General features: G+C 41.7%; 1 protein-coding gene across 1 annotated transcript in view; it reads left to right on the top strand.

The window, feature by feature from the left end:
• The window catches only part of LOC131229163 (GDSL esterase/lipase At3g26430-like), a 31,530-nt gene extending 24,927 nt beyond the window's left edge, over positions 1-6,603 (top strand). Inside the window, exons 2-5 of the mRNA XM_058225043.1 lie at positions 2,381-2,590; positions 3,354-3,523; positions 4,212-4,482; positions 6,184-6,603. Coding sequence (XP_058081026.1) covers positions 2,381-2,590; positions 3,354-3,523; positions 4,212-4,482; positions 6,184-6,446 — 914 coding nt within the window. The 3' untranslated portion in view covers positions 6,447-6,603. The remainder of the gene's footprint in view (positions 1-2,380; positions 2,591-3,353; positions 3,524-4,211; positions 4,483-6,183) is intronic.
• The last annotated feature ends 19,975 nt before the right edge of the window (positions 6,604-26,578 follow it).

Genomic DNA, 26,578 nt, shown 5'->3' with positions numbered 1-26,578 from the left:
TAGTGGGTTCTACATACTAATTGGTGACAATCTCCCATATATCTCACGACCTAAACATCGCCTTTATTTGGATGCACCAATTTTCATAGCTGTCCTTTGACAACTTAGGAACCTGTAGCTGGATTGTGGTGGCCATCTTTAGACGAACAAGCTTTATGGGTTAGACGAATTGGCTTTACTAAGCCTCGAGAAGACCCAAACAAACTATTATTATTATTATTTTTTGGAGGGGCTGATTTTTTTTAGAAGGAAGGGAGAGGGATGGAATAAAAATCTTTTTTTTTTTTTTTAAACAAATGTTCTTAGCTGAAAACTGCTGTAACTTCGAAAAAAAATAAAATAAAATAATGGCTCTAATACTAGTTTGTTGGCTGTATAAGCCAGATTTTTTCTTTGCTTCAAGAGAACCGAATTATTGGCTTTACAAAGACTTAACACAACTCAAAAAAAACTGATTCTTTAGAAGGACGAGAGAGAAGAAAACAAAACAGAACTCTTTCTTTTATTTTTAGACTGGTTTATTGTTGCTTCACTTCTCTTTACTCTTGCTTTTCACTTTTCCAACCGGATACACAAGGTGCCTTTTTATAAGCTTTTGAATGAAAGGTGAAAAGACAAAAATACTCCCACTGGGAGCTTCTAACATTAAATATTTCTAGAAAATATACAAGGCTTTTCATCTTCCAAAAACATCACATTGAGAACTATTGCTATGCATTGGGAGTTCAACGGACAGGCAGTTGCTGGAGATGGTTTTGGTTTGCTACTCCAATATGCTCGACCTTTGTGGGTGTTGTGGTTCTCTAGTCGGCCATGATAGCTCCTGCATTGGTTCTCTGAAAATAATGTGTCAATGGATCATGTGTAGCTCTTGGTGCACATAACACATATTTCGGTGCTTTCTTTCAAATATGGTAGTGGTTTTCCTTCCCTTTCCCCCCTCCCCCTGAGTGATCCATTCCTTTTAAGTAATCTTCTACTATGGTGGTCGATCGGGTATCTGATTGCTGATTTTCGGATGTCAATAAATTGATTTTTGTCTTCGGCTTATTCAATTTTTGTAAGTCAGCCAAAGCAACCTTCATATCCATTTTCTGAGTATATAGGTTGTTATCAATCCTCATCACTTTTTTTTTTTTTTTTTTTAAAAAAATTATTTTTAATTACTGTTCTGAGAATTTGAGTAGCCATTATGTCGTTTTCGTGGATCAATTCCTAAAAGCCACACAGTATTAGTGAAGTGAATACATGAGTAGTCCCGTTTGCTGAACTCACTCTTCTTCAGCTCTTCGGCCAAAGGGATCTTTTTATTCTCTGCAATGTACTTCCATGCCAAGTAGTAAAAAATCTCATTGGCTCAAGTGATGTTCAAAGAAATTGCTTCATTGTTTCGAAGATATTCTTTTTAGCATTTCGTCTAGAGGGGATGGCTACCTTCTTGAACAAGGACTATTAGATAAATGGCTTTTTAGCCACCACTTCCACCATATCTAACTCAAAGTTTGGATCCTAATAGTGGGTTTCAAATGAGAAATTTCTTCTTGGTCTTTCTTCTTAGAGAAGCCACTCATACTAGGTTGCACGAGCTGAAAGTTTTAACAAATCCTCGAACACCATCCCTTTGAACTTCTTTCAAAGCTTGATATCCAAATCACTTTGAGTTAATTTAACAAATTTACCTCTGTTAAAGCAATTGAGCAATAGTTTCTCACCCTCTTAAAATGGGCAATGTATCCATCAATCGTTTCTCCTGATAACTGTATTAGTCAGGATAAGTCGGCTATGGAAGTTGGCTATGGAATCTTCAGGATCAGTTTGAAAAAACGGGATATGGAACCTTTCTTCCATATCTGGCTATATATGAATGGAGTTAGGTGGTAGATTGATTCACCACACAAAGGTCATTTGAATTAAGGAGTTTGCAAATAGCCTGAACTTCAGGAAATAATTGGTTGATGCTTAACCACGTTGCATGATAAAATGGCTAATGGACCACTAATCAAGCATGTCAAACTTTTATGAGAAAATGGGCTTCAGAAAGAAAAGGTCCAAAAGGGAAAAATTAAATAAATTAAAATCAACGTACATATGCGGATCACTTGATGAACATGCTACTGTAAGTTTTGGTGTATAGCATGTTCAGGTGTGCCGTCTGTTGAATGGTTAAGATATCTAACATGAGTGAGGTACACACCTCTTTGCATATTCTGCTCTCACGTAAGGGCTGCCTACTGAATGACAGCCCTTTCGAAAATTCCCAACATATCATGTACACATAATTAGAGTTTGATGGTAATGATCTAGTTTTAGGTGTGTACGGATTTTTTGGCAGTTACTGATATCAGATCATATATGTATTTGGGTGATTGGAAATTTTCAGCTCAAAGCATTGGGTTGCCTTTTCTTCACGCTTACCTCGACTCATTGAGAGCTAACTTCAGCAATGGTGCCAATTTCGCTACAGCTGCATCCACGATAAGATTACCAAACACAACCATATTCCAAGGTGGGGTTAGTCCTTTCTCCTTGGATGTGCAATGGTGGCAGTTTACTCAGTTCAAATCCAGATCCCAATTAGACTACAATCAAGGTAATTATTAGTCATTTAATGGATTTACTTCAAGGAATTATACTATATTCTGGCGGAGTATGGCTGATTATACACAATTACGTATACACGTCTATCTCAACCGGCCAAATTGTGGGCCCCACTGTGGATTGTGAATGGCCCGAAAATCATAGGGGTCATTTGGCAGCATAGATTTGGGTTCGACTTAAAAATCCAAATACTAGATTGTCAGACTTGGATTTTGCATTCTTTCAGTTGAGTTTGGTAGCTAGGACTTTCAATCCTATGGAATTAAGAAATTATGTTTGGCTGTCTGGATTTTGACTGAAGGGGGCTTAAAAGAGAGGAGGGAGCACTCATGGAAGTTAAGAGGGGATTGAAAATCCAAAATTTTGTACCCGACCTTTTCTCTGAATTTTAAAATCAGCTTTTTAGGACATTCAATCCAAATTGGATTTGAAATGGCACACGTTTTGAGGGGTGAAAAATCCTGTAATCCAATTCCCAAGAGCCCAAAATCCATGCTACCAAACAACCCTAGTAAGATGATCCATACCATATGTTTAACCTGTTGAACCTGTACCTTGACCAAAGAGCCCATTTGATAGACACCATCAGATTGATTAGATCATGCTCTCGGTGGAATTTATTGGCCATGGTGAATCCGATGTTGTACACACGCTGTGTATATGCGTATATCCACCGTACATTGGTGTGATTCCTGATCTATGAGAGGAATGTGGAGAATCCCCATCACTGATTTTCAGTTGCTTGAATCATGCAGAAGGTGTTTTTAAGGAATTGGTGCCAAAGAAGGATTACTTCTCTCGAGCTCTGTATACTTTCGATATAGGTCAAAATGACCTCACTGCAGTTAATTTCCTTAACATGACCAAAGAGGAAGTTGCAACAGGTATAACGGCCATACTGAGTGATTTCACCGCAGTTGTAAAGGTAAAGCATAGTTTTATTTCACTACAGTAAAAGCAATAGCATGATTTGGACTTGATTAGTTCCATTTAAACTAGTAGCCATAAACCGAAATGAACTTTTGGTCTGAGTTGGTTGCCCCCATGAATTGGTGCAATTCAACCTGTGTCAGCCAAGTGGAATCAACGAGTCAGTTGCTGATTCAACAAGTTTTCCGGTTCGACTCACCCCAAGAAAAAAGGCAAGAAATGAGGATGATCTTTGGATCACTGTGGCTGTTCATCAGCTGGGCCAATCTTGATATATGGGCCAAGTCACATCTATTAGATGTTTCCAGCCTCTTGGTTAATGATTTAAAGATGCATAGTTAAATGCTTAGTTTGGAAACTCAAAAAAAAAAAAAAACCTACTTGACTCAGCAGCGTTGACTCGGGTCAACTTGCCTGATTCAATTCAACTCGACTAGATTTCACAAAGACTTGAGAAAAACTTGATTAGCCTGAGAAGAACTGGACTCTACTTGAAGAAACTCGGCAAAACTCAACCCAAAAAAAAAGGAGCTCGATTCAACTCGACTTGGCCCATTAAATGAGTCCACATTTCATGACAAACTGGTTCAACTGATCTCAATGCATGTTAACGGCCCGTTAAATGCTTTTCTCATTTATAATTCATAATGATATTACCAACATAGTAAATTGTTCTTATGCAGAATGTATACGGTGAAGGGGCAAGATCATTTTGGATCCACAACACAGGCCCAATAGGCTGCCTGGCATATGTTTTGGATCCGACACCCTTTACAGACGCCCAGATTGATGATGCTGGTTGTGCAATTCCATGGAATGAGCTAGCTCAACATTTCAACAAGAAATTGAATGAGACCATAGTTCAACTCCGAATGGATCTTCCATTGGCGGCATTCACATATGTTGATGTGTACTCCGTGAAATACACTCTCTTCAGCAAGGCCGAGAAGCTCGGTAAGTCCTTTCGACTCTTTTTAAGGTATCTTCTGAATTATGCATTGATACCGACCAGCTTTGACAATGAACAATGGATCTAAATCAGTCTGTATCAATCTTAAATAGCCCATTACGATCTGGTTTTAGTGGTGAATGATATTTTAATCATTTGCCAATCAGCTGGCCAGGGTTGTCTATTGGCCAAGATTTTTACCTAGCTGATCCTTGTGTGTTGAGCTAGTCCTACTTAAAATTTTGAATTTACTCGTCTCCCCAGCTCGGGGCGTGAAGGTAGTTCAATGCCACCAGGGTTTATATTAGATGAGAAAATGGATACCCCTAGCTAAGTGATGGCCTTGCCACCCCTCAAAACCAGAGGTCTCAACGGGCTGGGTTATGGCCTGTCCAAGCCCAGCCTGTCTTCTTTAATGTAATCTCAAATGCAGACTGGCCCAGTGACAGGCCAAAATAGTCCAGCACAAGCAAGCCTGGAATACATATACATGGCCGAGCCTGAGCCTGAGCCTGAGCACAAAATGGTGACAAAGGAAACATCGACAGGGCTGTGATGAATGGCCTAAGGATCAAAATAGATGAGCCTGAATTTCAGGGCAGCCCATGTTCATGGTGGGACCAAAATGATGAATGGCCTAAAGATCACATATGCATGTCACGAGTTTGCCTCTTAATTATCTCTATGGGTTTCGTTGGAGTCTCTTGAAAGGTGTTCGTTGTAATTAGGACGTTTCATTTGACATTTAGACATGTTTGGGTGCTTGTATTATACGGGAATAGAAAAAGAAATGATAATAGTTAGACAATGATTATTTTTATTAGCACTATTAAAACATGGATTCGATTCATATATAATGTTCTTATTCAGATAGCAAGTGTAAATCTTATATTTTTTTTAGATACCAATCACCTTATCTTGTGTCAAAATATTAAAACCATATAAAAATGCATTAGTTACTTTGTGGAATCCTCACTTTTCTTTATTATCTAAACATCTCAAATTGTCACATCAATAGAAAACCTTTTTTTTCATTTCCATTACCTATTGCGATGCACACACTACTACTTTCTTAGTACATAGATTCAATTTTTCATCAAGATTACAATGCTCCCCCACAAGCTAGTTCTTGTGTCTTATCTGTCTCTAGTTGAGTTCTTCCAACAACTTTCGAAGACATATTTTAAGTCGTTTACATAAGGTACTTCTCCATGTTATCAAGTTTCTTCTAACAAATATACTGTGTACCCTGAGGTAAGAACTTGATCAATCATATATCCAACACTACATGCACATGGTTAAAATCTTGTTGCAATTGAAAAATGGGTTCAGGCTTGTTCCTAGCTTTTCAGGTTGAAGCGGGCAGCAACAGGTTAGCCCATTTCTTAGACCCTGGTTTTAGCCCTTTCCCATGAGCATCATTCATGGTAGCTAAACCCATGTAGCATTGGAGTCCCAATCAATGGTACCATAGTCCCAAACAAAAAATCTGCAACCGAACACCTCTGCGGGGCTCATCACATTCACTGCCACGAGCATCCATGCCGTCGTTGTGGAGATCACTAAACTCCCATGTTCGTACCACATCGAGGCAGATCAAACAAATACAAATTCATTGTGAATTGGATTACTAATTCTATAGTTCTTGGAATTACGAAACCATATATTATTTCTAATCTAATTTTCAAATCTTGTATGCATTTCAGGATTCAAGCACCCTCTTATAGTTTGTTGTGGACGTGGGGGGAAGTATAACTACAGTAGCTCGTCACGCTGCGGATCAACTGTTGTGGTCAATGGGACTGCATCTATAGTTGGAGCATGCAATGATCCATCAGTTCGGATCAACTGGGATGGAGTTCACTACACTGAGGCCGCCAATAAATGGGTGTTTGATCAGATTGTTGACGGTGCATTTTCCGATCCGCCGATTCCTTTGAAGATGGCATGTCGAAAGGTGGCGCATTAAATCATACCTATGTTCTGATTAGTAACATTGTTGTTTCTAATGTTATATTGTCAAAAAAAAAAAAAAAGTGAATGCAAGAGATAAATTCTCTCTCAAAGGTATGGCAAGAGAGATACATTCATAATATTTAAAATAAAATAGAATTTTATTCCTTAGAGTTATAATCTTTGACAACTCAGGCCCAACATTGCAATCTTTGAGATCTCATATAATGGCCCATGGTTTTGACTGAATCTAGGCCATTGACTAGAAGTTAGATCTTTGTCTGGCTCATCTTCTCTATCTTCCTCTGAAACTTGGCCAAAAGGGCAATGATAGGCCCAGTTTGAATTGAAGAGCAGAAAATTATATATATTTACCAAGTCAATGGCTTAATAAATATATGTGTAAGTTGTTACCTGGAGGGGACAAATTTTATGATTATAGTTCCTAGAGTAACCTTTTCTACATAGTGATAGTACGGTTCAGTGTGTTTTGACCTTTCGTAAAATAAATTTTTTTTTAAAAAAAATAATAATAATAAAGGATTGATTTTCATAATAATAATGTAAGATTGGCACTGTAAAAAGAGACACCTATATCCCGGAGGAAAGAGAGCCATGTGAGCTCTTCTGGTATGGACGCCATAGATCCATATTCGGCTATGAAAAATTCATCGATCCAGATTTAGACAGATTTGAGGGCCATCCAAGGGTCCAGATTTGGATAGATTTGAGGGTTGTTTAACGGTTCAGATTTGAAAATATTTGGTGGCCGTCCAAGGGTCTACATTTGGACAGATTTGAGATTGTTTAACGGTCCAGATTTGGATATATTTGAGGGTTGTTTAATGGTCCATATTTGGACAGATTTGAGGGCAGTCCAAGGGTCCAAATTTGGAGAGATTTATAGGTACCTACTGGTCTAAAATTAATTGGACAGATTTGGGGACCCAATCAACAGTCAGCATATGGGCAGATTTATGGCTCATCTGATGGTCCATTTAACAGTTGGAAATGGACAAATTCGTTGGTTCATCTGTTCATCCAATTTGGACTAATTTCTACAGAGATCATGAGGCTCTATTTGTGCTAGAAAACAATTAAAAAGAAATACATACAAAAATACCCATATTTACAATTTTTGTTAAATAAAAAAGAAGATGAAATACATGTGTAGGGAAAACTCACTAAGAACATGCGGGTGTGTCTGTCTTTTCCCTTCTCTCTCTCTCTCTCTCTCTCTCTCTCTCTCTCTCTCTCTCTCCTTTGGGTATGAGTGGGAGTGTGGGAGAGGGGAGGGGTGTACGGTCTTTATAAAGAGAATGGAGAGGGAACTAAGGAGAGGAAATTAGGGGTTGAGAGGAAGAACCTAAGGGGAGAGTTAGGGAGAGTGAGGGGGAAGCAAAGGGAGAATCATTAGGAGAGAGAGATTATTATTATTATTTATTATTATTAATTTTTTTAAAAAGAAAAGGTAGGATCTTGCCACCATCGTTGTATTGATGAAAGCAAATGTACAACCATTCAGGCAGGGCCCAGATGAGCAAAAAGAATTAACAGGCCCCGCCTATCATATACCTAAGGAAAAGAAACAAAGCTGAAAATAAATCGGCCTGAAAAGTTGCCAGCAGAGGTCAGCATGGGCATTGAGCTAGGAGGGGACGACAGCCGAAACATCCTGCAAGATAGCGGCAAACGGAAGAAAATTGAGGGAGGGAGGGATAATCCGGGATGACGAGGTTACCCTACACCTTTCCTGGTCTTGCAATGTCTAATTTGACCCACCCCTTCTTTGTCTAGGACAATTGCCCCTTTAACGAGGCTGGGGAGGGCTGAGGGGCTAAGATAAAGCATGTTAGGAGCACCGTTGCTGGCTAAATTGGCTAGTCCATCCGCCACGAAGTTTCCCTCGCAGAGAATGTGGTTAAAACGAAGGTTGAGGGGCCGAGTGAGATGGTGAATGGTTCCAATATGGTACCAAAGCTTCTAGCCACAAGAAAGGGACAGGCGGGAGGCTGCGTCGAAGAGAACACGGGAGTCCGTCTCGATAATGATGGAGGATAGGCCCATATCCTTACATAGCTTAAGACCATTAACCATGGCACAGGCTTCCACTATCATATTGGAAACCAGACTGTAACAATTGTGGAAGGCGAAGATCATATTCCCAAAGCGATCACGGCAAATGCCACCCCCACCTCCAGCTCCTGGATTACCCCTTGCAGATCCGTCAATGTTCAGCTTGATCTAGCTTCTAGTTGGCCTTGACCACTTAATGAACAAAGCCTTATCGTGGTGAGAGGGAGAGTTTGGAGCTACGCCAAAACCTTGGAGGACTTGCTCTCTCCAAACTGCGGTGTCAACATCGGGGAGGAGGGTACCAATTTTAATGAGCTAGTTGTAAACTCTGTTGATGGTGGGAGCAGCCTTAAACTCTCGATTCTCGAATTTAGCTCCGTTCCTACCAAGCCAGATTTCCCAGACTATGATGGAAGGGATTAAGCCTAAAAGAATTGCCGCGGGGAGGAGGTAGAAGCAGCTGAGTCCACTATTGAATTCTAGCCTAGATGGATTGGTCCTAGATGAAAGGCATTTGGAAAAGGGAGGAGAAGTGACTCCACACTAGGGAGGCAATTCTGTCATGGCATAGAAGATGATCCAAGTCTTCGACTTGGGAATCGGGGAGAGATCTACAGCGATGCCTAGTAGTGCACGGTTATGGCTAGGTGAGAGTTAGTTCCTGGGCAGTGGTATATGTCTGTAATTGTGGGCTTAGGATTGGTTCAAATGATCTCCATGACGGGGGTTGGAATAGATGAGAGGCTGGGGGGTATCTTCTTTGTAGAGGGGGTGGAGGGATGACACATGAACTGCTGGTGACTGTAGGAAAAATCTAGCCCTATTGAAAGAGGTTTCTGCTTAGAAGATAGGGTGGAAGGTTGGCGGGTGAGCTTCTGTTGACCACAGGGGAATTCAAGCCCTGCTAAAGTGGCTGAGACAAGACTGAATCTTGTGCATGGCTGGGAAGATGTGGAAAGGCTTACTAGAAGTTTGTACCTGTTTGTTGGTCGACCAAATCAGACAATTGAGTGTTGGTGGTAGGAGGCTGATGAGGGATTGTAGCTGATGGCTGATGTTGAGGGTCAAATATTGCATATCAGACCCAGTTATTGCATGGATTTACAAGCATGATACCGTTTAATAGCCTGATTTAATCGTGTTTGTGATGCAGAGTGTATTTACAAGCATGAACTGAAAAAGGGTGCTTAAACCATGGATTTGACGCTCTGATGACACCCAAGGCAAGGGACGGACTCCAGGGGACCAAGATCGATGGAATTACATACCAGGGATCCGAGGAAATCAAGTTATTCACGTTAAAGAGGCCCGAAATTGGTGAAAAATGCAAGATCACATAGTTCTCGCCATCTGATTGGCTCAAAACTTCATACATGGCCTGAGGGCCATAAATTAACCGTACATATCAAATTTCAGCCCTCGGATCACTATGGAAGTGCCCCAACTGACAGATCAGCCCATAAACCGTTGATTCTGGGCCCACCTGATATCTGGAACTGTCTCAACTTTGGTCTCGGCGGTTTAAATAATATGAGGAAACAAATGGATGGATCAGATCTTGCATATACATTATAGTGGGCCTCGTATATACAGCGTGTACATGGTACACAACTGCCGCGAGCCGCACCGAATCCATGTACAGCGGGTCAGCGCTGCTGACCCGCGTCTCCTTCCTAAAACGGCAACTGCCGTATTGGCGCAGGAAACGGACGGACACTGGCAGTTTTGCGGACGCCAGTGGGCCCCACACATTGTCCTAGTGAATGATCCAAGCTGTCCATCTTGTAGAGGGCCATGAGTTCTTCAAACCCATGCTAAACTTTTGGACCCATGCAAGCACACGTGCACGATACAGAGGCCATAAGTGGACTGCCCTGCAACGTTCAAATTGATGTTTGGGTGATTTCTTCTCTGATTCCGCGTCAATGGACGTTCAAAACTACCCATTCTTGACCGAAATTTCGTTCTGAATCCGATGGACGGGGTGGATTTCTTCGAAAATACCTCTGTGGGGCCCACCGATCACGTCAGCGCCGGACGTGCGAAAGGCTACGCACGTCCGCGAAATCGGATTTTCCAGGCAGTTGTGGCCCACCATCTTTGATCATATGGCAGATCTGAACCGTCCATTATGTAGACCAGCCAAAATACTTCCAAGAGATGATGATTTTATAAGAATAACGTAAGGAACGCGAGAGTTATGAAGCTCCGAACTTGGCTGCGAAAAGGCTTTCGCTGCGCGTGCGATAGCTTCCCAAATCCGATTTCCACCACTCTAAAAGCTATAAAAAGAGTTCCAAACATGGAGAAGAGGTCATGCTTGAATAGGGGACGTCAGATAGAGAGAGAGAGGCAACAGGAGGGCTTGTTTTGGAAGGCTTCAACGTGGGATGTTCGACAAGGAGCTAGGAAAGTAATTTTTGTTTTTTTCTTTTTTCTATTCTTTTCTTTCTATTGTATTTGTTTTGGGATCCAGCCCATTCATGTTGGGCTGAACCTCTTAGCTAGGGCTAAGAGGTGAAGCTTGCAGCGTGATGGGGGACCTTTTTGCTTGTGCCTTTTGTTTAGACTGAACTGATGTTGATTTTAGTTGATTATTAAAGAAATATTTTTCTTAGTCTTTAATGGTCTGTTGTGACTGAAATTACAATGGGTCTGCAATGGCTTTGAATATTTCTTTTCCCCTTTTAATGTTTATGACGTCAGGAAGCCCTGTTGTTCACCATCGTCTCATGGGCATGGTCGGATGGCGATACCCTTCCTAATCTTCATACATTGTTGGTTGGTTGGTAATTAGTTTAATTCTGTTGTTTACTTTGTCTCCTGGGCATGGTTTGGTGATGGAATCCATTCTAATTCATATACCTTTCATCTTTTGAAAACCGGATCAAGTAAGTTCAGTTTAAATTCCATAATTCTTGATGCAGGCATAAGATCTCCCTGATCTCTACAAGTGGATCCTCTGAATCCCTAGTTTCTTTCCTCTGAATTCCTTGAAGTTTTAGATAATTATTCCACAATTATTCCTTAAAATTCTATTTGGTTAGATCACATCTTAGTCTAGTTCTAACTCTACTTCGCTTCAGATAACGTACAGTTTCAGTCCTGTGGATTCGACCTCGGTCTTACCGAGTTTATTACTACATCACAACCCTATACTTGGGAGTGAACAAGTTTTTGGCGCCGTTGCCGGGGATTAGTTGCCTGCTCCAATTGGTTTTAGGATTAGTTTAAGATTATGACTTTTCTGATTTTTAGGATTTATTTTAGAATTTTCTAATTCCAGGTTTTCCTTTAATTTTTTTTAGAAATCTTCTATTTAAACAACTTTCTATTTTTAGATAGTTTTCCTTTTTTTAGAAACTAACCCAACTTTCTTATTTTGTAGGATTCTGAGATAGGTTTCTAAATTGGTAATTTCTCTCTTCCTTATATTTCTAGATTAGATTCCTTTTTAGTAAGTTTCTAATTCTAACTCTTTTGGAATCTAATTTTGTTTTCTATTTTATTTTTAGAAATTTTCTATTTTAAGACTTTCTGTTTAGAAACTAACTTTTCTGTTTTATAGGCTTATTAGAAATTTCTAAATTTGGTACGCTCTTTCTAAATTTCTACTTTCTAATTTAGGAATTCTTCCTTATTTCTTTTTATTTTTATATTTCTCTTCTTAGGAATTTTATAGGCTTGCTATTCTTAGAAACTAACTTATTTTGTTCTATTTTGTAGGATTTTAACATAGGAACTTCTCATTTGGTAACATCCTTATAACTTCTCCTCTTACTTTATGTACTGCTATAGGAATTTTTTATTTTCTTCTAGGATTAGAATCAGAATTAAGGTTCACTATGGAAGCTTGGGTACGTGTCTATGCTGAGATGGATAAGCAGTTTTGGGGAATGCCTGAGGGTTTTGGAATTCAATGTATACATCAAGATTTTTCTCCATCTAGAACTGACATTGAGAACCGACTAGAACGTTATGTTCCATCGGTTAATAGGTCTGTATACGATCATAATTATGGGAATGAGGATTATTATCAACCATCATGTTCTTCCATGTATGATCAGTATGACTATAACCAGTGGAACCATCAAAACTGGGAAGATGAACCAACAACATGTTGTAATGATTATTCTCTTGGATACCCTACCTTTGAGAACCAACCAGAAACGATCCAAGAGAATTCATTTCAGCATAACATGGAGTGTCTTGCTGAAATTAGAAAAGCAATGGAAGCACTTAATTCGCGCCTCGATAGGATAGAGGAAGCTCGCTCATCCCAACTACAATCCAATCCAGAAATACAATGCGAGGAAAATGATCCTCACTCGCTTTTGAAGAAATCTGAAATTTGGAATGAGGAGTTGGATTCCATTAATGAGCATACGGTTCAATTCCCCGATGAGTCGATCTCAATGACTGTTCAAAAGAATGGTGGAGATAAATGGGTGTCTTTCAAATATAATGATGATGATATACTTCACTCACAGGATACACTAGATTTCAATGATGAGAGAGAGGTTGGTTTATGTGAAGCTCAACCCAATCTGGGAAGAGAATGCGAGGAAAGTGATTTCATCCCAAATGTGCACTGCACTAAACTAGAATATGATGAGTATTAGGATGACGATCATGAATGTGCAGCCCCAGTTCCCCTGAAATTAATCTCAAGTTTGGTCCAGGTCAATGATCAAGAAGTGCACGAAGTGAGTGGTCATAATGAGCTACTCCACTCACCTGACATATCTGATTTAAAAGTGGATGAGCTCATTACAACTAACCCTCCTATCTCTTGTGAGACATGTTTGGACCACTCCCCTGAATTACATGATGATATGATTCGGGAGATGGACGAGTCACTCAATACGACTCTGGAATTTAAAACCACCCAGTTGAGGCCACCATCTGAACTATTGGATTTTGACGATTCACTTTTTCTTCAACAGAGTTTGCACATCAATACTTCGTCTACTGACCCTCTATCTGTCTGTGTAGGGCTAGAGCAAGAGAGCATGCGTCCATCCACTTCAAAAGACGATGGAATCCTTGGGCTCATCATCACAGATTTCGATGCAGGAGACGAGTCACTCCCAGCTGACTTTCCCACATCTTTGAACTCATGCTTGGCACACCTTGTGGATTCCAATGACCTCATGATACAAGAAAAGGTGGACTCCTTGCATGACAATATCTCGGTGGTTGTCACGGACCAAGCGAACCCTTACTCTGAAGCCCCTTCTTTCACAGATCCTGAATGTTTACCATTAAGGGATGAGGAACTGAAAATTGAACCGAAGACTGACACTTCGGAATGTGTTGAGACTACATTACTTCTTGCGAAGTTTTCTAAACTTTATCTACCTGTAGTTTCTGATTCACTATGGCATACTAACGATGAAACTTCTTCTGTCACAGGTGAATCGTATATGCTATGGATACCTCAAGCACTTCAACGGAAAATTTCTTATGAGGTACATAAGTTTCTCTGGAAGGTTATGCTCCAAGGCGTCCAAGCCTATTACAAAAAGGGCTTTTGGATGATCCTATTGAGGAACTTACTGAGAAACTTATCAAGATATTGGCCGAAAGAGGAACCTTGCGGCTTGACTCAGTAGTTTTTCCTTACTTTCTTAGGACTAGGGTAGTTTCCTTTATGCTGTTTTAGGATAGACGGTAAACTTAGCGCTCATGGGAGCCAATCTAACTTTTCTTTCTATTTCATTTCCCTAGTTAGTTAGTTCCATGTTTGTGGGTAACATTGCTGCAAACCCTCACGAGACTACAACTCGTCCACTAGGGACAACCTAGGGGTTTAAAGGCTTGTTGCATACGCTAAATGCAATCGAGAGTACCTGCGAAAGTGGTGTAGGTAGGATTTCATTTTTGTTATTTTTATTTTACTTCTGTTGATTTCTCTCTTGTGCTGACTCGCTTTTACGTTGATATTTTTGAGAAAGCCTCTTGATTCTCCATCCAGGTACTATCTTTTCATCACTTCTCTTATATTTTTGTTGTCCCATGTGCATTGCATGCTTGTTTTTTTACATTGAGGACAATGTAGATTTTAGGTTGGGGGTGGGAGATTAGGTTTCCTAATCAGCATTTTCTTGGTCTTGAGCAAAAATTGTTAAATTTTTAAAATTTTTCTGGACTTTTTTGTGAATTCGAAGGGATTTTTGACTGCCATCTAGGGCACTTGGAATTTCAAGATACGTGATGTTGGTAATTTAAGACGCTTGGATTCAGTATCTGTTGGATTTCATAGTTAAGTTTGAATTGTTAATCCAAAATTAGAAGTTGTAAACATTGATTGAGTTATGATCTCACATGTCACATCTCGCTTTCACGTTAAGGTTTCAGTTTGATATTGAAGGATTTACTTGGTACTCACTAAGCTTGAAAGGAACCAACCTGAGAAATTGAAAGGATTGGGCGAATGGTCTATACAATAGGTTTGCTCCCTATAGGTGTAGATTTAATTCCCTATGAATGATATGTGAAAAATTTGGGTGTACAGTCTTCATCATAGGTTTGCTCCCTGTAGGTGAGATTTTGATTCCCCTTCTTGGTGTCACTTTTAATGGAAAAACCAAAAGCTGAAGGAATGAAAAGATGATCTGTGAGGCAAGTTTTGGTTATCATGAATTTTTTTATTAGTTACCAGTGATATCCTGAAATAGAGAAGTGAATTTTAATGATGATAAGCTGAGATTATAATGTATGCTCATAGATCTCAATGATTAGAATTTTTCTAATTAATGGAATAATACTTTGAACTTGATTATGAAGTTTACCGTGTGCTTGAGTCTAGGAGAAAGTAATATCCAACATTCATGAATCTGAGAATTCTCATATCTGAATTATTCTACAAAAATCACTCGAGTTTATAGAAATTGTTCTGTAATTCTCAACTTACTTTTCGCATATTTTGCTCGGGACTAGCAAAATGCTGGTTGGGAGTTGTGTTGAGGGTCAAATATTGCATATCAGACCCAGTTATTGCATGGATTTACAAGCATGATACCGTTTAATAGCCTGATTTAATCGTGTTTGTGATGCAGAGTGTATTTACAAGCATGAACTGAAAAAGGGTGCTTAAACCATGGATTTGACGCTCTGATGACACCCAAGGCAAGGGACGGACTCCAGGGGACCAAGATCGATGGAATTACATACCAGGGATCCGAGGAAATCAAGTTATTCACGTTAAAGAGGCTCGAAATTGGTGAAGAATGCAAGATCACATAGTTCTCGCCATCTGATTGGCTCAAAACTTCATACATGGCCTGAGGGCCATAAATTAACCGTACATATCAAATTTCAGCCCTCGGATCACTATGGAAGTGCCCCAACTGACAGATCAGCCCATAAACCGTTGATTCTGGGCCCACCTGATATCTAGAACTGTCTCAACTTTGGTCTCGGCGGTTTAAATAATATGAGGAAACAAATGGATGGATCAGATCTTGCATATACATTATAGTGGGCCCCGTATATACAGCGTGTACATGGTACACAACTGCCGCGAGCCGCACCGAATCCACGTACAGCGGGTCAGCGCTGCTGACCCGCGTCTCCTTCCTAAAACGGCAACTGCCGTATTGGCGCAGGAAACGGACGGACACTGGCCGTTTTGCGGACGCCAGTGGGCCCCACACATTGTCCTAGTGAATGATCCAAGCCGTCCATCTTGTAGAGGGCCATGAGTTCTTCAAACCCATGCTAAACTTTTGGACCCATGCAAGCACACGTGCACGATACAGAGGCCATAAGTGGACTTTCCTGCAACGTTCAAATTGATGTTTGGGTGATTTCTTCTCTGATTCCGCGTCAATGGACATTCAAAACTACCCATTCTTGACCGAAATTTCGTTCTGAATCCAATGGACGGGGTGGATTTCTTCGAAAACACCTATGTGGGGCCCACTGATCACGTTAGCGCCGGACGTGCGAAAGGCTACGCACGTCCGCGAAATCGGATTTTCCAGGCAGTTGTGGCCCACCATCTTTGATCATATGGCAGATCTGAACCGTCCATCGTGTAGACCAGCCAAAATACTTCCAAGAGACGATGATTTTATAAGAATAACGCAAGGAACGCGAGAGTTATGAAGCTCCGAACTTGGCTGCGAAAAGGCTTTTCACCACTCTAAAAGCTATAAAAAGAGTTACAAACGTGGAGAAGAGGTCATGCTTGAATAGGGGACGTCAGATAGAGAGAGAGAGGCAACAGGAGGGCTTGTTTTGGAAGGCTTCAACGTGGGATGTTCGACAAGGAGCTAGGAAAGTAATTTTTGTTTTTTTCTTTTTTCTATTCTTTTCTTTCTATTGTATTTGTTTTGGGATTCAGCCCATTCATGTTGGGCTGAACCTCTTAGCTAGGGCTAAGAGGTGAAGCTTGCAGCGTGATGGGGGACCTTTTTGCTTGTGCCTTTTGTTTAGATCGAATCGATGTTGATTTTAGTTGATTATTAAAGAAATATTTTTCTTAGTCTTTAATGGTCTGTTGTGAATGAAATGGGCGTGCAATGGCTTTGAATATTTCTTTTCCCCTTTTAATGTTTATGACGTCAGGAAGCCCTATTGTTCACCATCGTCTCATGGGCATGGTCGGATGGCGATACCCTTCCTAATCTTCATACATTGTTGGTTGGTTGGTAATTAGTTTAATTCTGTTGTTTACTTTGTCTCCTGGGCATGGTTTGGTGATGGAATCCATTCTAATTCATATACCTTTCATCTTTTGAAAACCGGATCAAGTAAGTTCAGTTTAAATTCCATAATTCTTGATGCAGGCATAAGATCTCCCTGATCTCTACAAGTGGATCCTCTGAATCCCTAGTTTCTTTCCTCTGAATTCCTTGAAGTTTTAGATAATTATTCCACAATTATTCCTTAAAATTCTATTTGGTTAGATCACATCTTAGTCTAGTTCTAACTCTACTTCGCTTCAGATAACGTACAGGTATCAGTCCCTGTGGATTCGACCTCGGTCTTACCGAGTTTATTACTACATCACAACCCTATACTTGGGGAGTGAACAGCTGATCGACTGAAGCAATCGACTGAAGGCTGGCGACAGTAGGCTGAGAATGGGTGAGTTGTGGGAGGGGAACAATGGGAGTGACGATCGGTTATTCACAGCAGATGCATTTGGAAGCCAGATTGATCCCTATGCGTTGGATAACACCATCCACCGAAACCACCTTGTGCATTACCTTCTAGAGGAAGACAACAACCTTGGGGGGAATGAACTTGTTCTAGGTCTAAGGTGTCCAGCGTTTCTTAGGTCTGGACATCCGAATGAAGCTTCAGGCAGACTTGGTGGAGAACTTTCCATCCGGATAAAGGTTACAAATGAGCTTATCCGACTGTCAGATTGGAAAATGCCGCTGTCTTTAATAGCTTAGATGGTCTTGGGGGGGCGGGGGGGGGGGGGGGTGGCTTGAGTCAGATTCCAGGAGCCAAATGAGTTTCAGAAATCAGTGACAAGCAGATCTCCAGTGAGGGGCTAAGGCAAGGAGGTTCTTGCGATAATGAGCAGGTCCTTACCTTTCTGGTTCTGAAGCCAAAATTGAACCTTCCCATTGCCAAATAACCATCTGGAATTGAGGATGCAGAATTGTAGAATTGTGGCTAAATCCTTGAATTTTGGCAGGGCTAGCCGAGAGGAAAAATTTTCGCACATATTTAGCCGTGAAGAGTCTAGCCCATTGGGAGTTCCCCTCTAAAAGGCACCATGCCATTTTATAGTGGAAGGCTTGCATGGCATCTTCCAATCGACAAATCTTAAGGCCTCCCTCGGCTATCGGGTGACATATCTCTGTCCAGTTGACCCAGTGACGCCTTTTGGTACCCTTCGATGAACCCCAAAAGAAAGACACCATCATTTATTTGATGTGATGGTAGCTTTTTTTTTTTTAATGTTGACTGCTGATAGAATCTGCATGGGGGTGTTGATTTAGGACAATTTAGCTTCCTGATTCAGGAGTTTCACCTTCCATCTGGCGATTCTATGTTCGATCTTGTGAATAAGGGGCAACAAATGAAGGTACCGAATCCTCCCTGTAAGCATAGCAATGCCAAGGTATGTGATAGGGATATATGCTTGCTGGAAACCCAAAATCCTAGCGACTTGCCTGGCTCTAATAGAGGTAACTCCCTTAGGAAGTATGAAGCAACTCTAGGATGGGTTGACTTTCTGTCCTGATGCATTCTTGTAGGATTGGATGAAAGTTAGCAGCGAGCGGATTGTGGTAAGCTTGCCATTAAAGAAAATAATGGTGTCATTAGCAAATAAGAGATGGGATATAGTTGGGCAACTCCTTGGAAGATTATATGGAAGGCATTTCCTTGATTGGAAGGGGTGTTTAAGCCCTTTACTGAGGACCTTAGCCACAATAATGAAGATGGCCGGGGAGAGCGGATCTCCTTGACGAAGGCTTCTGAAAGATTGGAAGAAACTATACGACTCTCCATTGATGATGATAGAAAACTAGCAACCTTCTTAGTACTATTTTGCTAGCCAAACCCAATTGTGTGAAATCCAAATTTGAGGACGGCACTGATGAAGGACCGTTCCATTTTTTCATAGGCTTTTTCCATATCCAATTTAAGAATGATATTACCGTCATGGGTTTTTCGATCGATGTCGCAAGCCATTTCCGAAGCTATGGAAATGCTCTCAATAATGGATCAATTTTTTACGAAGGCGCTTTGTTCTTCTAATATGATGGATGTGAGGATCTTGGACAGCCTGGAGGCAATGACTTTTGATAGGATCTTGTGGATGCAATTCCACAAGCTGATGGGCTGATAATCAGAAAAGCTCACAACATTTTTCTTCTTAGGGATAAGGAAAATGAAAGAGCATCAGAATGCTCTCGGGATAAGGCCTCCCTTGAAGAAGTCAACAGCTAATTTTAGGATGTCACCTTGGATAATGTCTCAGCAAGAGGAGAAGAAGACGCCCGAGAATCCATCAGGGCTAAGCACGTTGTCAGCAGGAATGACAAAAATAGCCTCCTTGACCTCGTCCAGGTTAGCAGGGCGTAGGAGGTGAACATTCGTTTGGTTTGAAATGAGGGTGGGGATGAAGTCTAAGAGGCTAGCTAGGGGTTGGGTGGGCCTAGAACTGAAGAGGTATGCATAGAAGCTGACAACCACTTCGCCAATCTCATTGGTAGAGTGGATAGTGGGCTTGAATGGAGCTGGATGGATTTGATGGCTACTCTCCTTCTCCTATCAAGGACGGAGGTGTGGAAAAACTTGGTGTTATGATCCCCCTCCTTCAGCCAAGAGATTCTGGATTTCTGTTTCTAGAAAATCTCTTTAAGGAGGAGGGATTTCTTGAGGGACGCATGGGCCTAATTGAGACAGATTTTGTCTTCTTCCGACCTAGAGTGGAGGTGCTTTGCTTAGGCTTGGATAATTCCATCTTCCTTAAGCTTGGCGTTCTAGAAGACATTCCCAAAGACCCGAGAATTCCAGATTCTCAAGGTTGATTTCAGTATTTTCATTTTCAGAAACAGTTTGACCATTAGGGTGGCCTGTACTTCTTGCTGCCAAGATTCATGAACTAATCTATGAAAATCATCATGATGTATCCACATGTTTTGAAAATTAAAAGGCCTGGGCCCATTACCTCTCGATTCTTCAAGGGAAAGAAGCATGGGAGAATGATTAGAAAATACCCGAGGGAGGTGTTCTACCTTGCTGTTGGGAAATGCCTGAAGCCAATCAGCATTGAACATCATCTTGTCGAGCTTAACCCATCACTTGTTCTGCCCTATTCTATTGTTGCACCATGTGAACTTGGACCCTGTGAACCCTGCATCTAGCAGGTCTACGTCGTCGATAGTTGGATGAAATTCTTCCATGCTTCTAGTGTTCGCTGATTAGCTACCAATCCTCTCATCCGGACAGGTTGTGGTGTTAAAATCACCACAAACAAGCCATGGTCCACTGTGTGATCTGGACATGGATGTGATTTCATCTTAGAGCTGAGATCTCTCTGATCAGCTGCAGGCTGCGTAAACTATCGAGATAAGGATGGATCGATCGTTGTCTTCTATTGAGACTCGAAGAGTGACACATTGGCTGGAGGTTGCAATTGTTTGAAGGTGGAATGGGGGGCAGGAAAGGATCCAGATCTTCCCTCTAGTGGAGTCTTCAACTATGGATTAGTGAAACCCCAATCTGGCTGCTATTTGAGTTCTCTTAGCAGGTCGAACCGTAGGTTCTTTTTACAAAAGAATGGCTACCTTGTGATTCCGAATTAGCCTCTTTAGATGTCACAAGGCCGGAGCGTTACCAGTTCCACACACGTTCCATGATAGAATACTAGGCATTAGATTTCCATCCTTCCACAGCGGCCCTTTTCCTAAGTCTCGCTAGGTGGAAGCTTCGTCTGAGGGATTCCTTCCTCTTCTTTATAGTGTTGGCTGAGAGAATATTTATTGAAGTCGAGGGAGGGGACAGATTGTAGCTGACCTAGGTGCCTTCTCATGTCCACCCAAAGCTCTAGTTCTCCATCTGCGTTGCAGGTTGGAATGGGAGAATCTGGGGAATCAGAAGGCGAATCTGAAACATACTCCGATAGTGGCTTGTCTTCATCTGTTACTAAAAACATGTCTGGGTTGAAAGAGTCCCTATTGCAAGGCTAGCTCCACCTTCCTTGGTCACCCTATCTGTTATCTTTGGTTTGGAGAATCTGGGCACAAACTTCCGAATGTTGGGTTGTGCTATCCTTAGCGAGTGGGCGGGAAGGGCTAGGTAAGGAAGGCAAGTTGGGGTCGAGTCTTAGCTGAGACGTGAGAGTTTCCATGTATGTGGGTGAGGTGACATGGCTAGGACGAAGAGATGGTTGGATTGGGCTCGGGATTCGCTTCGATTTGGGCAGGGGCTAAGAGTTGAGAGGGATGGCCATTGGCTGAGTTGGGCTTAATGGGCGGAGAGTGGAGGGGATTTAGACCATGAGGTCGAATGAAGTGGATTGATTGATGGAGGGAGGAGTTCTAGGGCCACATTGATTGGGCAAGGCCAGGCTTCGAGCTTCTAGTGGGCAAATAGGATTAGGTGGGTGCCGGGTAGTGATAATGGTTATGAGAGGCTAGGTGAGTGCAGCTGGGTTTAGACAATTAGTTGTGAGCTGATGGGGCTCAATGGCAGGGCTTGTGGCTGTGATAGGGTGGACAGGGGGGCTGGACAAAACAGGGGAGGTTAACTGCCCTCCTTGGATGAGTGAGGCAAAAGGTCGAACACCTGGTGAACAATGTCTATCCTGGTTAAGCTGGCTATTTGAGCATTGGCCGTGGTGACATTCCTCTCTCTCAAGAGGACAAGGTAGAGGAAAGAAGGGGGTTGCTCTAGAGATTGGATCTTTGGCTGGCTTCTGGTAGTCGGGGATGGGGAGAGACTTGTGCAAGGGTTGGCGATTCAATGGATGTAATGATCGAAAATAATAAGCCATCTACTTCGAGATCTACGACGGTTGCGGGGCTGTGGTCTAGGTTGGGAATAATTTTCACCTTAGTAAACATAAGGAATGAAGATGACAAAGATAGTTGGTCGATTTCCACCACCACTCTAAGAAGCCAACTATCTGTTCGATGGAATGCCGACACTCCTGGATGTGGATCCATGTACCTCTGTTAGTCAAGACAGCTGACGGCCCCAGGGCGAAACTGAGATGAGGTCTCTCAGGAAGGCTAGAGCTTCTTCCCTAAATTAGAAAGTGAAGAGGAAGGATTGACTTAAAACCCTGGCCATGTCAACCTTTGATGCACCGAATGCGGAGGTTTAGGGTATCAAGAAGATGAATGATTGAGTAGGAAGGTGTTGAGGCCACCCCTATAAGTGTTGATGCGAGGTGTCTTCTGTGGGCCATTGAAATGGAGGTTAGGGTTTGTAGTGAGAAGCTCCTCTTCTTAGAAGGCCCTCCTGGTGAGGATATATCAGAGGAGTCTACCGGAAGTGGGTCCTGGTAGATGGGTTTGGTTAGATAGATGGCCGAGGGGGCACTATTGGGAGGCTCAAGTGAGTTGAGGTGGTAGTTGTGGGCTTATTGGATGAGCAGGAGTTGGCCTCCCAGAAGAGAACCATGCAATTTGGCCATGGTGGCCTCTACATCTTCTCACCGGTGGAATCGTACAAAACCAAACCCTTTGTTCCTGAAAGAATTAGGGATTGTTGGGACAAAGATATCAGCGATTTCTCCAAATTTGGAGAAGGGAGGCCTGCGATCTGTGGATGAAGATTGAAATGGGATATTTGTGATGAAGAGCGAGTGAAGTTGCTTGGAGTTGCATTGATGTTGGATCCTACTCCAACCTTCCTCTCTTTCTTCCATGCTCGACTACGTTCTACCTACAGATTCAAAAGTTGCTAGTGATATCCAACACACCCAACAACTTAGAAGAGAGATATGGGGAATGATATCGGGGGGTCTTTGAGGTAAAGAGATGAAGAGAGGGAGGGATTTAGGGTGATGTGTGGGAGGATTGGATCTTTAACGCTTAAGACTCACCCTTTTGTTCCACTCCTCAAACCCAGAAGATGCCTAGGAGTGCCCTAGAGACTCTTATTTATAGTTTTGCAACTCCAAGTTTCACACCGAGTTGGAAATTTTCAGAAATTGCCTCAAATTTACGCAGTCTACGCAAAATCTGCATAACGATCGACTAGTTGTGGACCATCCTCGACTGGTCGAGGGCCACCTTCGACTGGTCATGGACCACCCTCGACTGGTCAAAGATCATGCAAATTTAGAATTTGATGTTGCTGGAGTTTGAGTCGAAGTTTCCTCGACTAGTCGAGCAAGAGCCTCGACTAATCCTGCAGGAGCCAGGACTATTCGAGCAGGAGCTAGGACTAGTTGAGCAGTAGCCAAGACTAGTCCAGGATCATAGAAATTTACTTTAAAACTTCAATTCTCTTCATTCTTGACTTCGTTTTCTTGGATCTTTGACATGTGAATTCTTCATTCTTGGACGTTTAAGAGCCAATCCTTGGCTTGGTGATTCTTGGTGTGTGGGTGTGTGTACAATGTGAATGGAAGTGTGCATGCGTGTGTGCACATGTGTACACATGTACATGTGTATGTAGGTATGAATGTAAGTGTGTACATTGATAAATGGATGGATAGATGCGAATAGATGGGTGGATGCTTGGATTGATGGTTATATATTTATGTATGTGTGTGTAGCCTGCCAAGGCATATATGGATGGATGGAAATAAATGCATGGATGAATAATGGTTGGATGAACAGATGGCTAGATGAAAGTATGTATGGCTAGATGGTTGGATGAATGACTCACCATGTATGTATGTATGTAGTCTCGTGCTATTGGAATTGGCCTCATTGGGGCATTGTAATTGTGAATGATCTCAGAGTAATGTGAAGATGCCCGTGGCTAATCAAGTGGGCCACATATTAGTCAAGTAGGTTGTAGAGAGTGTAAATAAATCATGGGCCATTAGTGGGGCTGCACTTATGAGACGGGGCATGTGAGTGGATTTAGATTGTGCAATGGCTTAGGTAGATGGATCATGTATGTGTATATCTATGTAGGCACATGTGAGTGTGACAACAATACCACATAAGATCTTTATCTCGCCCCAAGGTATGGGGCTCGATCATCAGATCTCAGGGTGTGACAACTTGGCTACTAGATGTGACACTTAGTCAGGAATGCGATAGACCCTGGCCTACTCGTGCAACCTTAACTGTTGGATGTGAAGCTTAGTCACAAAAAGACAACTCTTAGTTATAAAAAATTCACTTTGCATTCCTCGAATGAAAATACATGGGGCTATAATTTATTCTCATGCAATAATAATGTTTACGAGTTTCATATGCCCCCTCTCACCTAATTATAATATGCTTGACGCTTATAGAGGCTGATACTAGGGATGGAGAAGTAAGACTTCGAATGCCCTTGGTTTTGCAAATTATCCTTGTTGAGGAGGATGGCATAACCAGATAATTGACCGTGGTAGGCCATCGTGACAGACACTTGCCATCCTAGTTTAGGCTCATACTTAAAGATTGCAATGAAGGGTTGTGGGCAGTACCTCTTAAGGAACCATCCATTGATAGGCAATGTTGACTCTGTCCTAATTGGTGACCTGATGGGATTGGTTGAAGTAGACCCCACATATGGCCCAATCCACTTTGAGTCAAACTCTTCACCCATCTTTTGGGTGATGATGATGGATCTCTTAAGTGTCACCAGTAGATCACTGTTATGGTCACTATTGTAATAGACTTAAAAGAACATCTAAGGGATGCATGACTATAAGACTTAACCAGCTTAGTTAACTACCTTTATGTTTCCATCAAAAGTTCAATCGACGAAGTAGAAAATCAAACTAAATAAAGGATAATACGATAAATGAGCTACCTGAAATTAGAAGCAGGAAAGACAGAGTAAAGACTAATTTTGGGCCTAACTTTTTTAACATTCTTAGTAGAAGAAGACCACTACACCTATGTTGAGAAATGGGTTCTCTTAGTGTGGCTTTTTAGAAAAAAAAACTGTCAATAATGAAATATATTCAATCTTACACAACCACACTTGGGATCTTGTAAATCCACAACTGGGTAGCAAAATTATAGGATGTAAATAGATATTTAAAATATTAAAAAAAAAAACATAGATCAAATAGATCAATTCAAAAATTTAAAGCTAGGCTAGTGATAGAAGGAAAAAACGCAGGTTGGTGGGACCTTAAATCATTTTAGAAGTCGACCTTTAGCAGCTGATTTCTGGATGTGCAGTGGGGTGGGACTAGATAACCAAAACCCTAGTTGGTAGATCCTGCAGGTCGCCACCCATGGTAGCTCCCCCATGGGGGAGACTCCCGGAGAATACACTACTCAATAGCAGAGTAAGAAGAAGGATCCCGGGATCCGTGTTAGGGGACTTCACCCTCTTCGTAGCTAACCTCCCCTTTGACTGTAACCATGAAGACACATTCAAGATCTTCCAATGCTACGACAAGGTAATAGACATATACATTCCCTGTTTCCCAAATTTGTCTCATCCCAAGGGTTATGCATTCGTTAGATTTCAATACGAAGATGAAGGGCGTGTGGCCATGGGGGTCCTAGATGGACACAAGATCGACGGATGCACAGTCCAAGTCAAGGTGGCAAAACTGAGAGCTACCTACCCACTAGTTGCCTCCAATCCCATTCCCATCCCTAAAAACTCTACCTCTCACCCCGGCCCCAAATCCTCTGTTGGAATCCTCCGGCAACCTCATGGAGGGAAGTCTGCAACCCATCTTCCCTCACGCCCCGTGGATGAGAAAGATGATTTCACTACCAAGGCAGATAAGAAGGTGGTCAATACCAAATTATCTCAGCTCAAGCTGGATCTGGTTGAACGAGTGTTGAATCCCTTAATCTAAGTCATTCAGCTCACGGACCATTTAAGGCAAACTTGATTTATAGCTTCAGCAATTGATATAACAAGATTATCCCCTTCACACTTTCTTATATCCTTCAAATCCAAGGACGAACTGATCCTTTTCATGTCTGGTTCTGTCCTTCATGAGTAGATGGGACTATGCGACATTTACCCTTGGTCAACTTCAGCAACTATTAGATCAGATGGCCTTTGGGTGCCCTTATTTGGGATTCCAGCACATGCCTAGATTGAATCCGTATTGCTAGATCTGGCAAGATACTTTGGTCAGGCCACCAAGATTGACCCGAACATTAGTTATGACATTTTTCAGATGTTTGCCAGAATCAAGATCCGTCTGAATCCAGGTGTAAATTTGCAAAAGATCTTGAAACTGGTGGTTAGAGATGAGATATATTCGATTACTGTGGTTCTGGAACAAATCCAAGTGGCAGCCCCTATGCATCCAAATCTCAAACCTCAGAGTAATTTGGAGAAGGGAGGTGAGAGCACCCGAGATTGGGTGAATAGAAGATTTAGAACAGAAATTTCTGGGGTGATGGTTTGCAGAACAAATACTCGATCAAATGCCGGTCAAGATAGGAGGCCCCAATTCACCCAATGTAGCCCACGATAAACCCTTTGTATTGCAGACATACC

The sequence above is a fragment of the Magnolia sinica genome, chromosome 16, assembly GCF_029962835.1.
Source record: "Magnolia sinica isolate HGM2019 chromosome 16, MsV1, whole genome shotgun sequence".
Classification (NCBI taxonomy): domain Eukaryota; kingdom Viridiplantae; phylum Streptophyta; class Magnoliopsida; order Magnoliales; family Magnoliaceae; genus Magnolia; species Magnolia sinica.
Note: the sequence above shows the minus strand (reverse complement) of the source record. Positions and strands in the feature narration are given on the sequence as shown.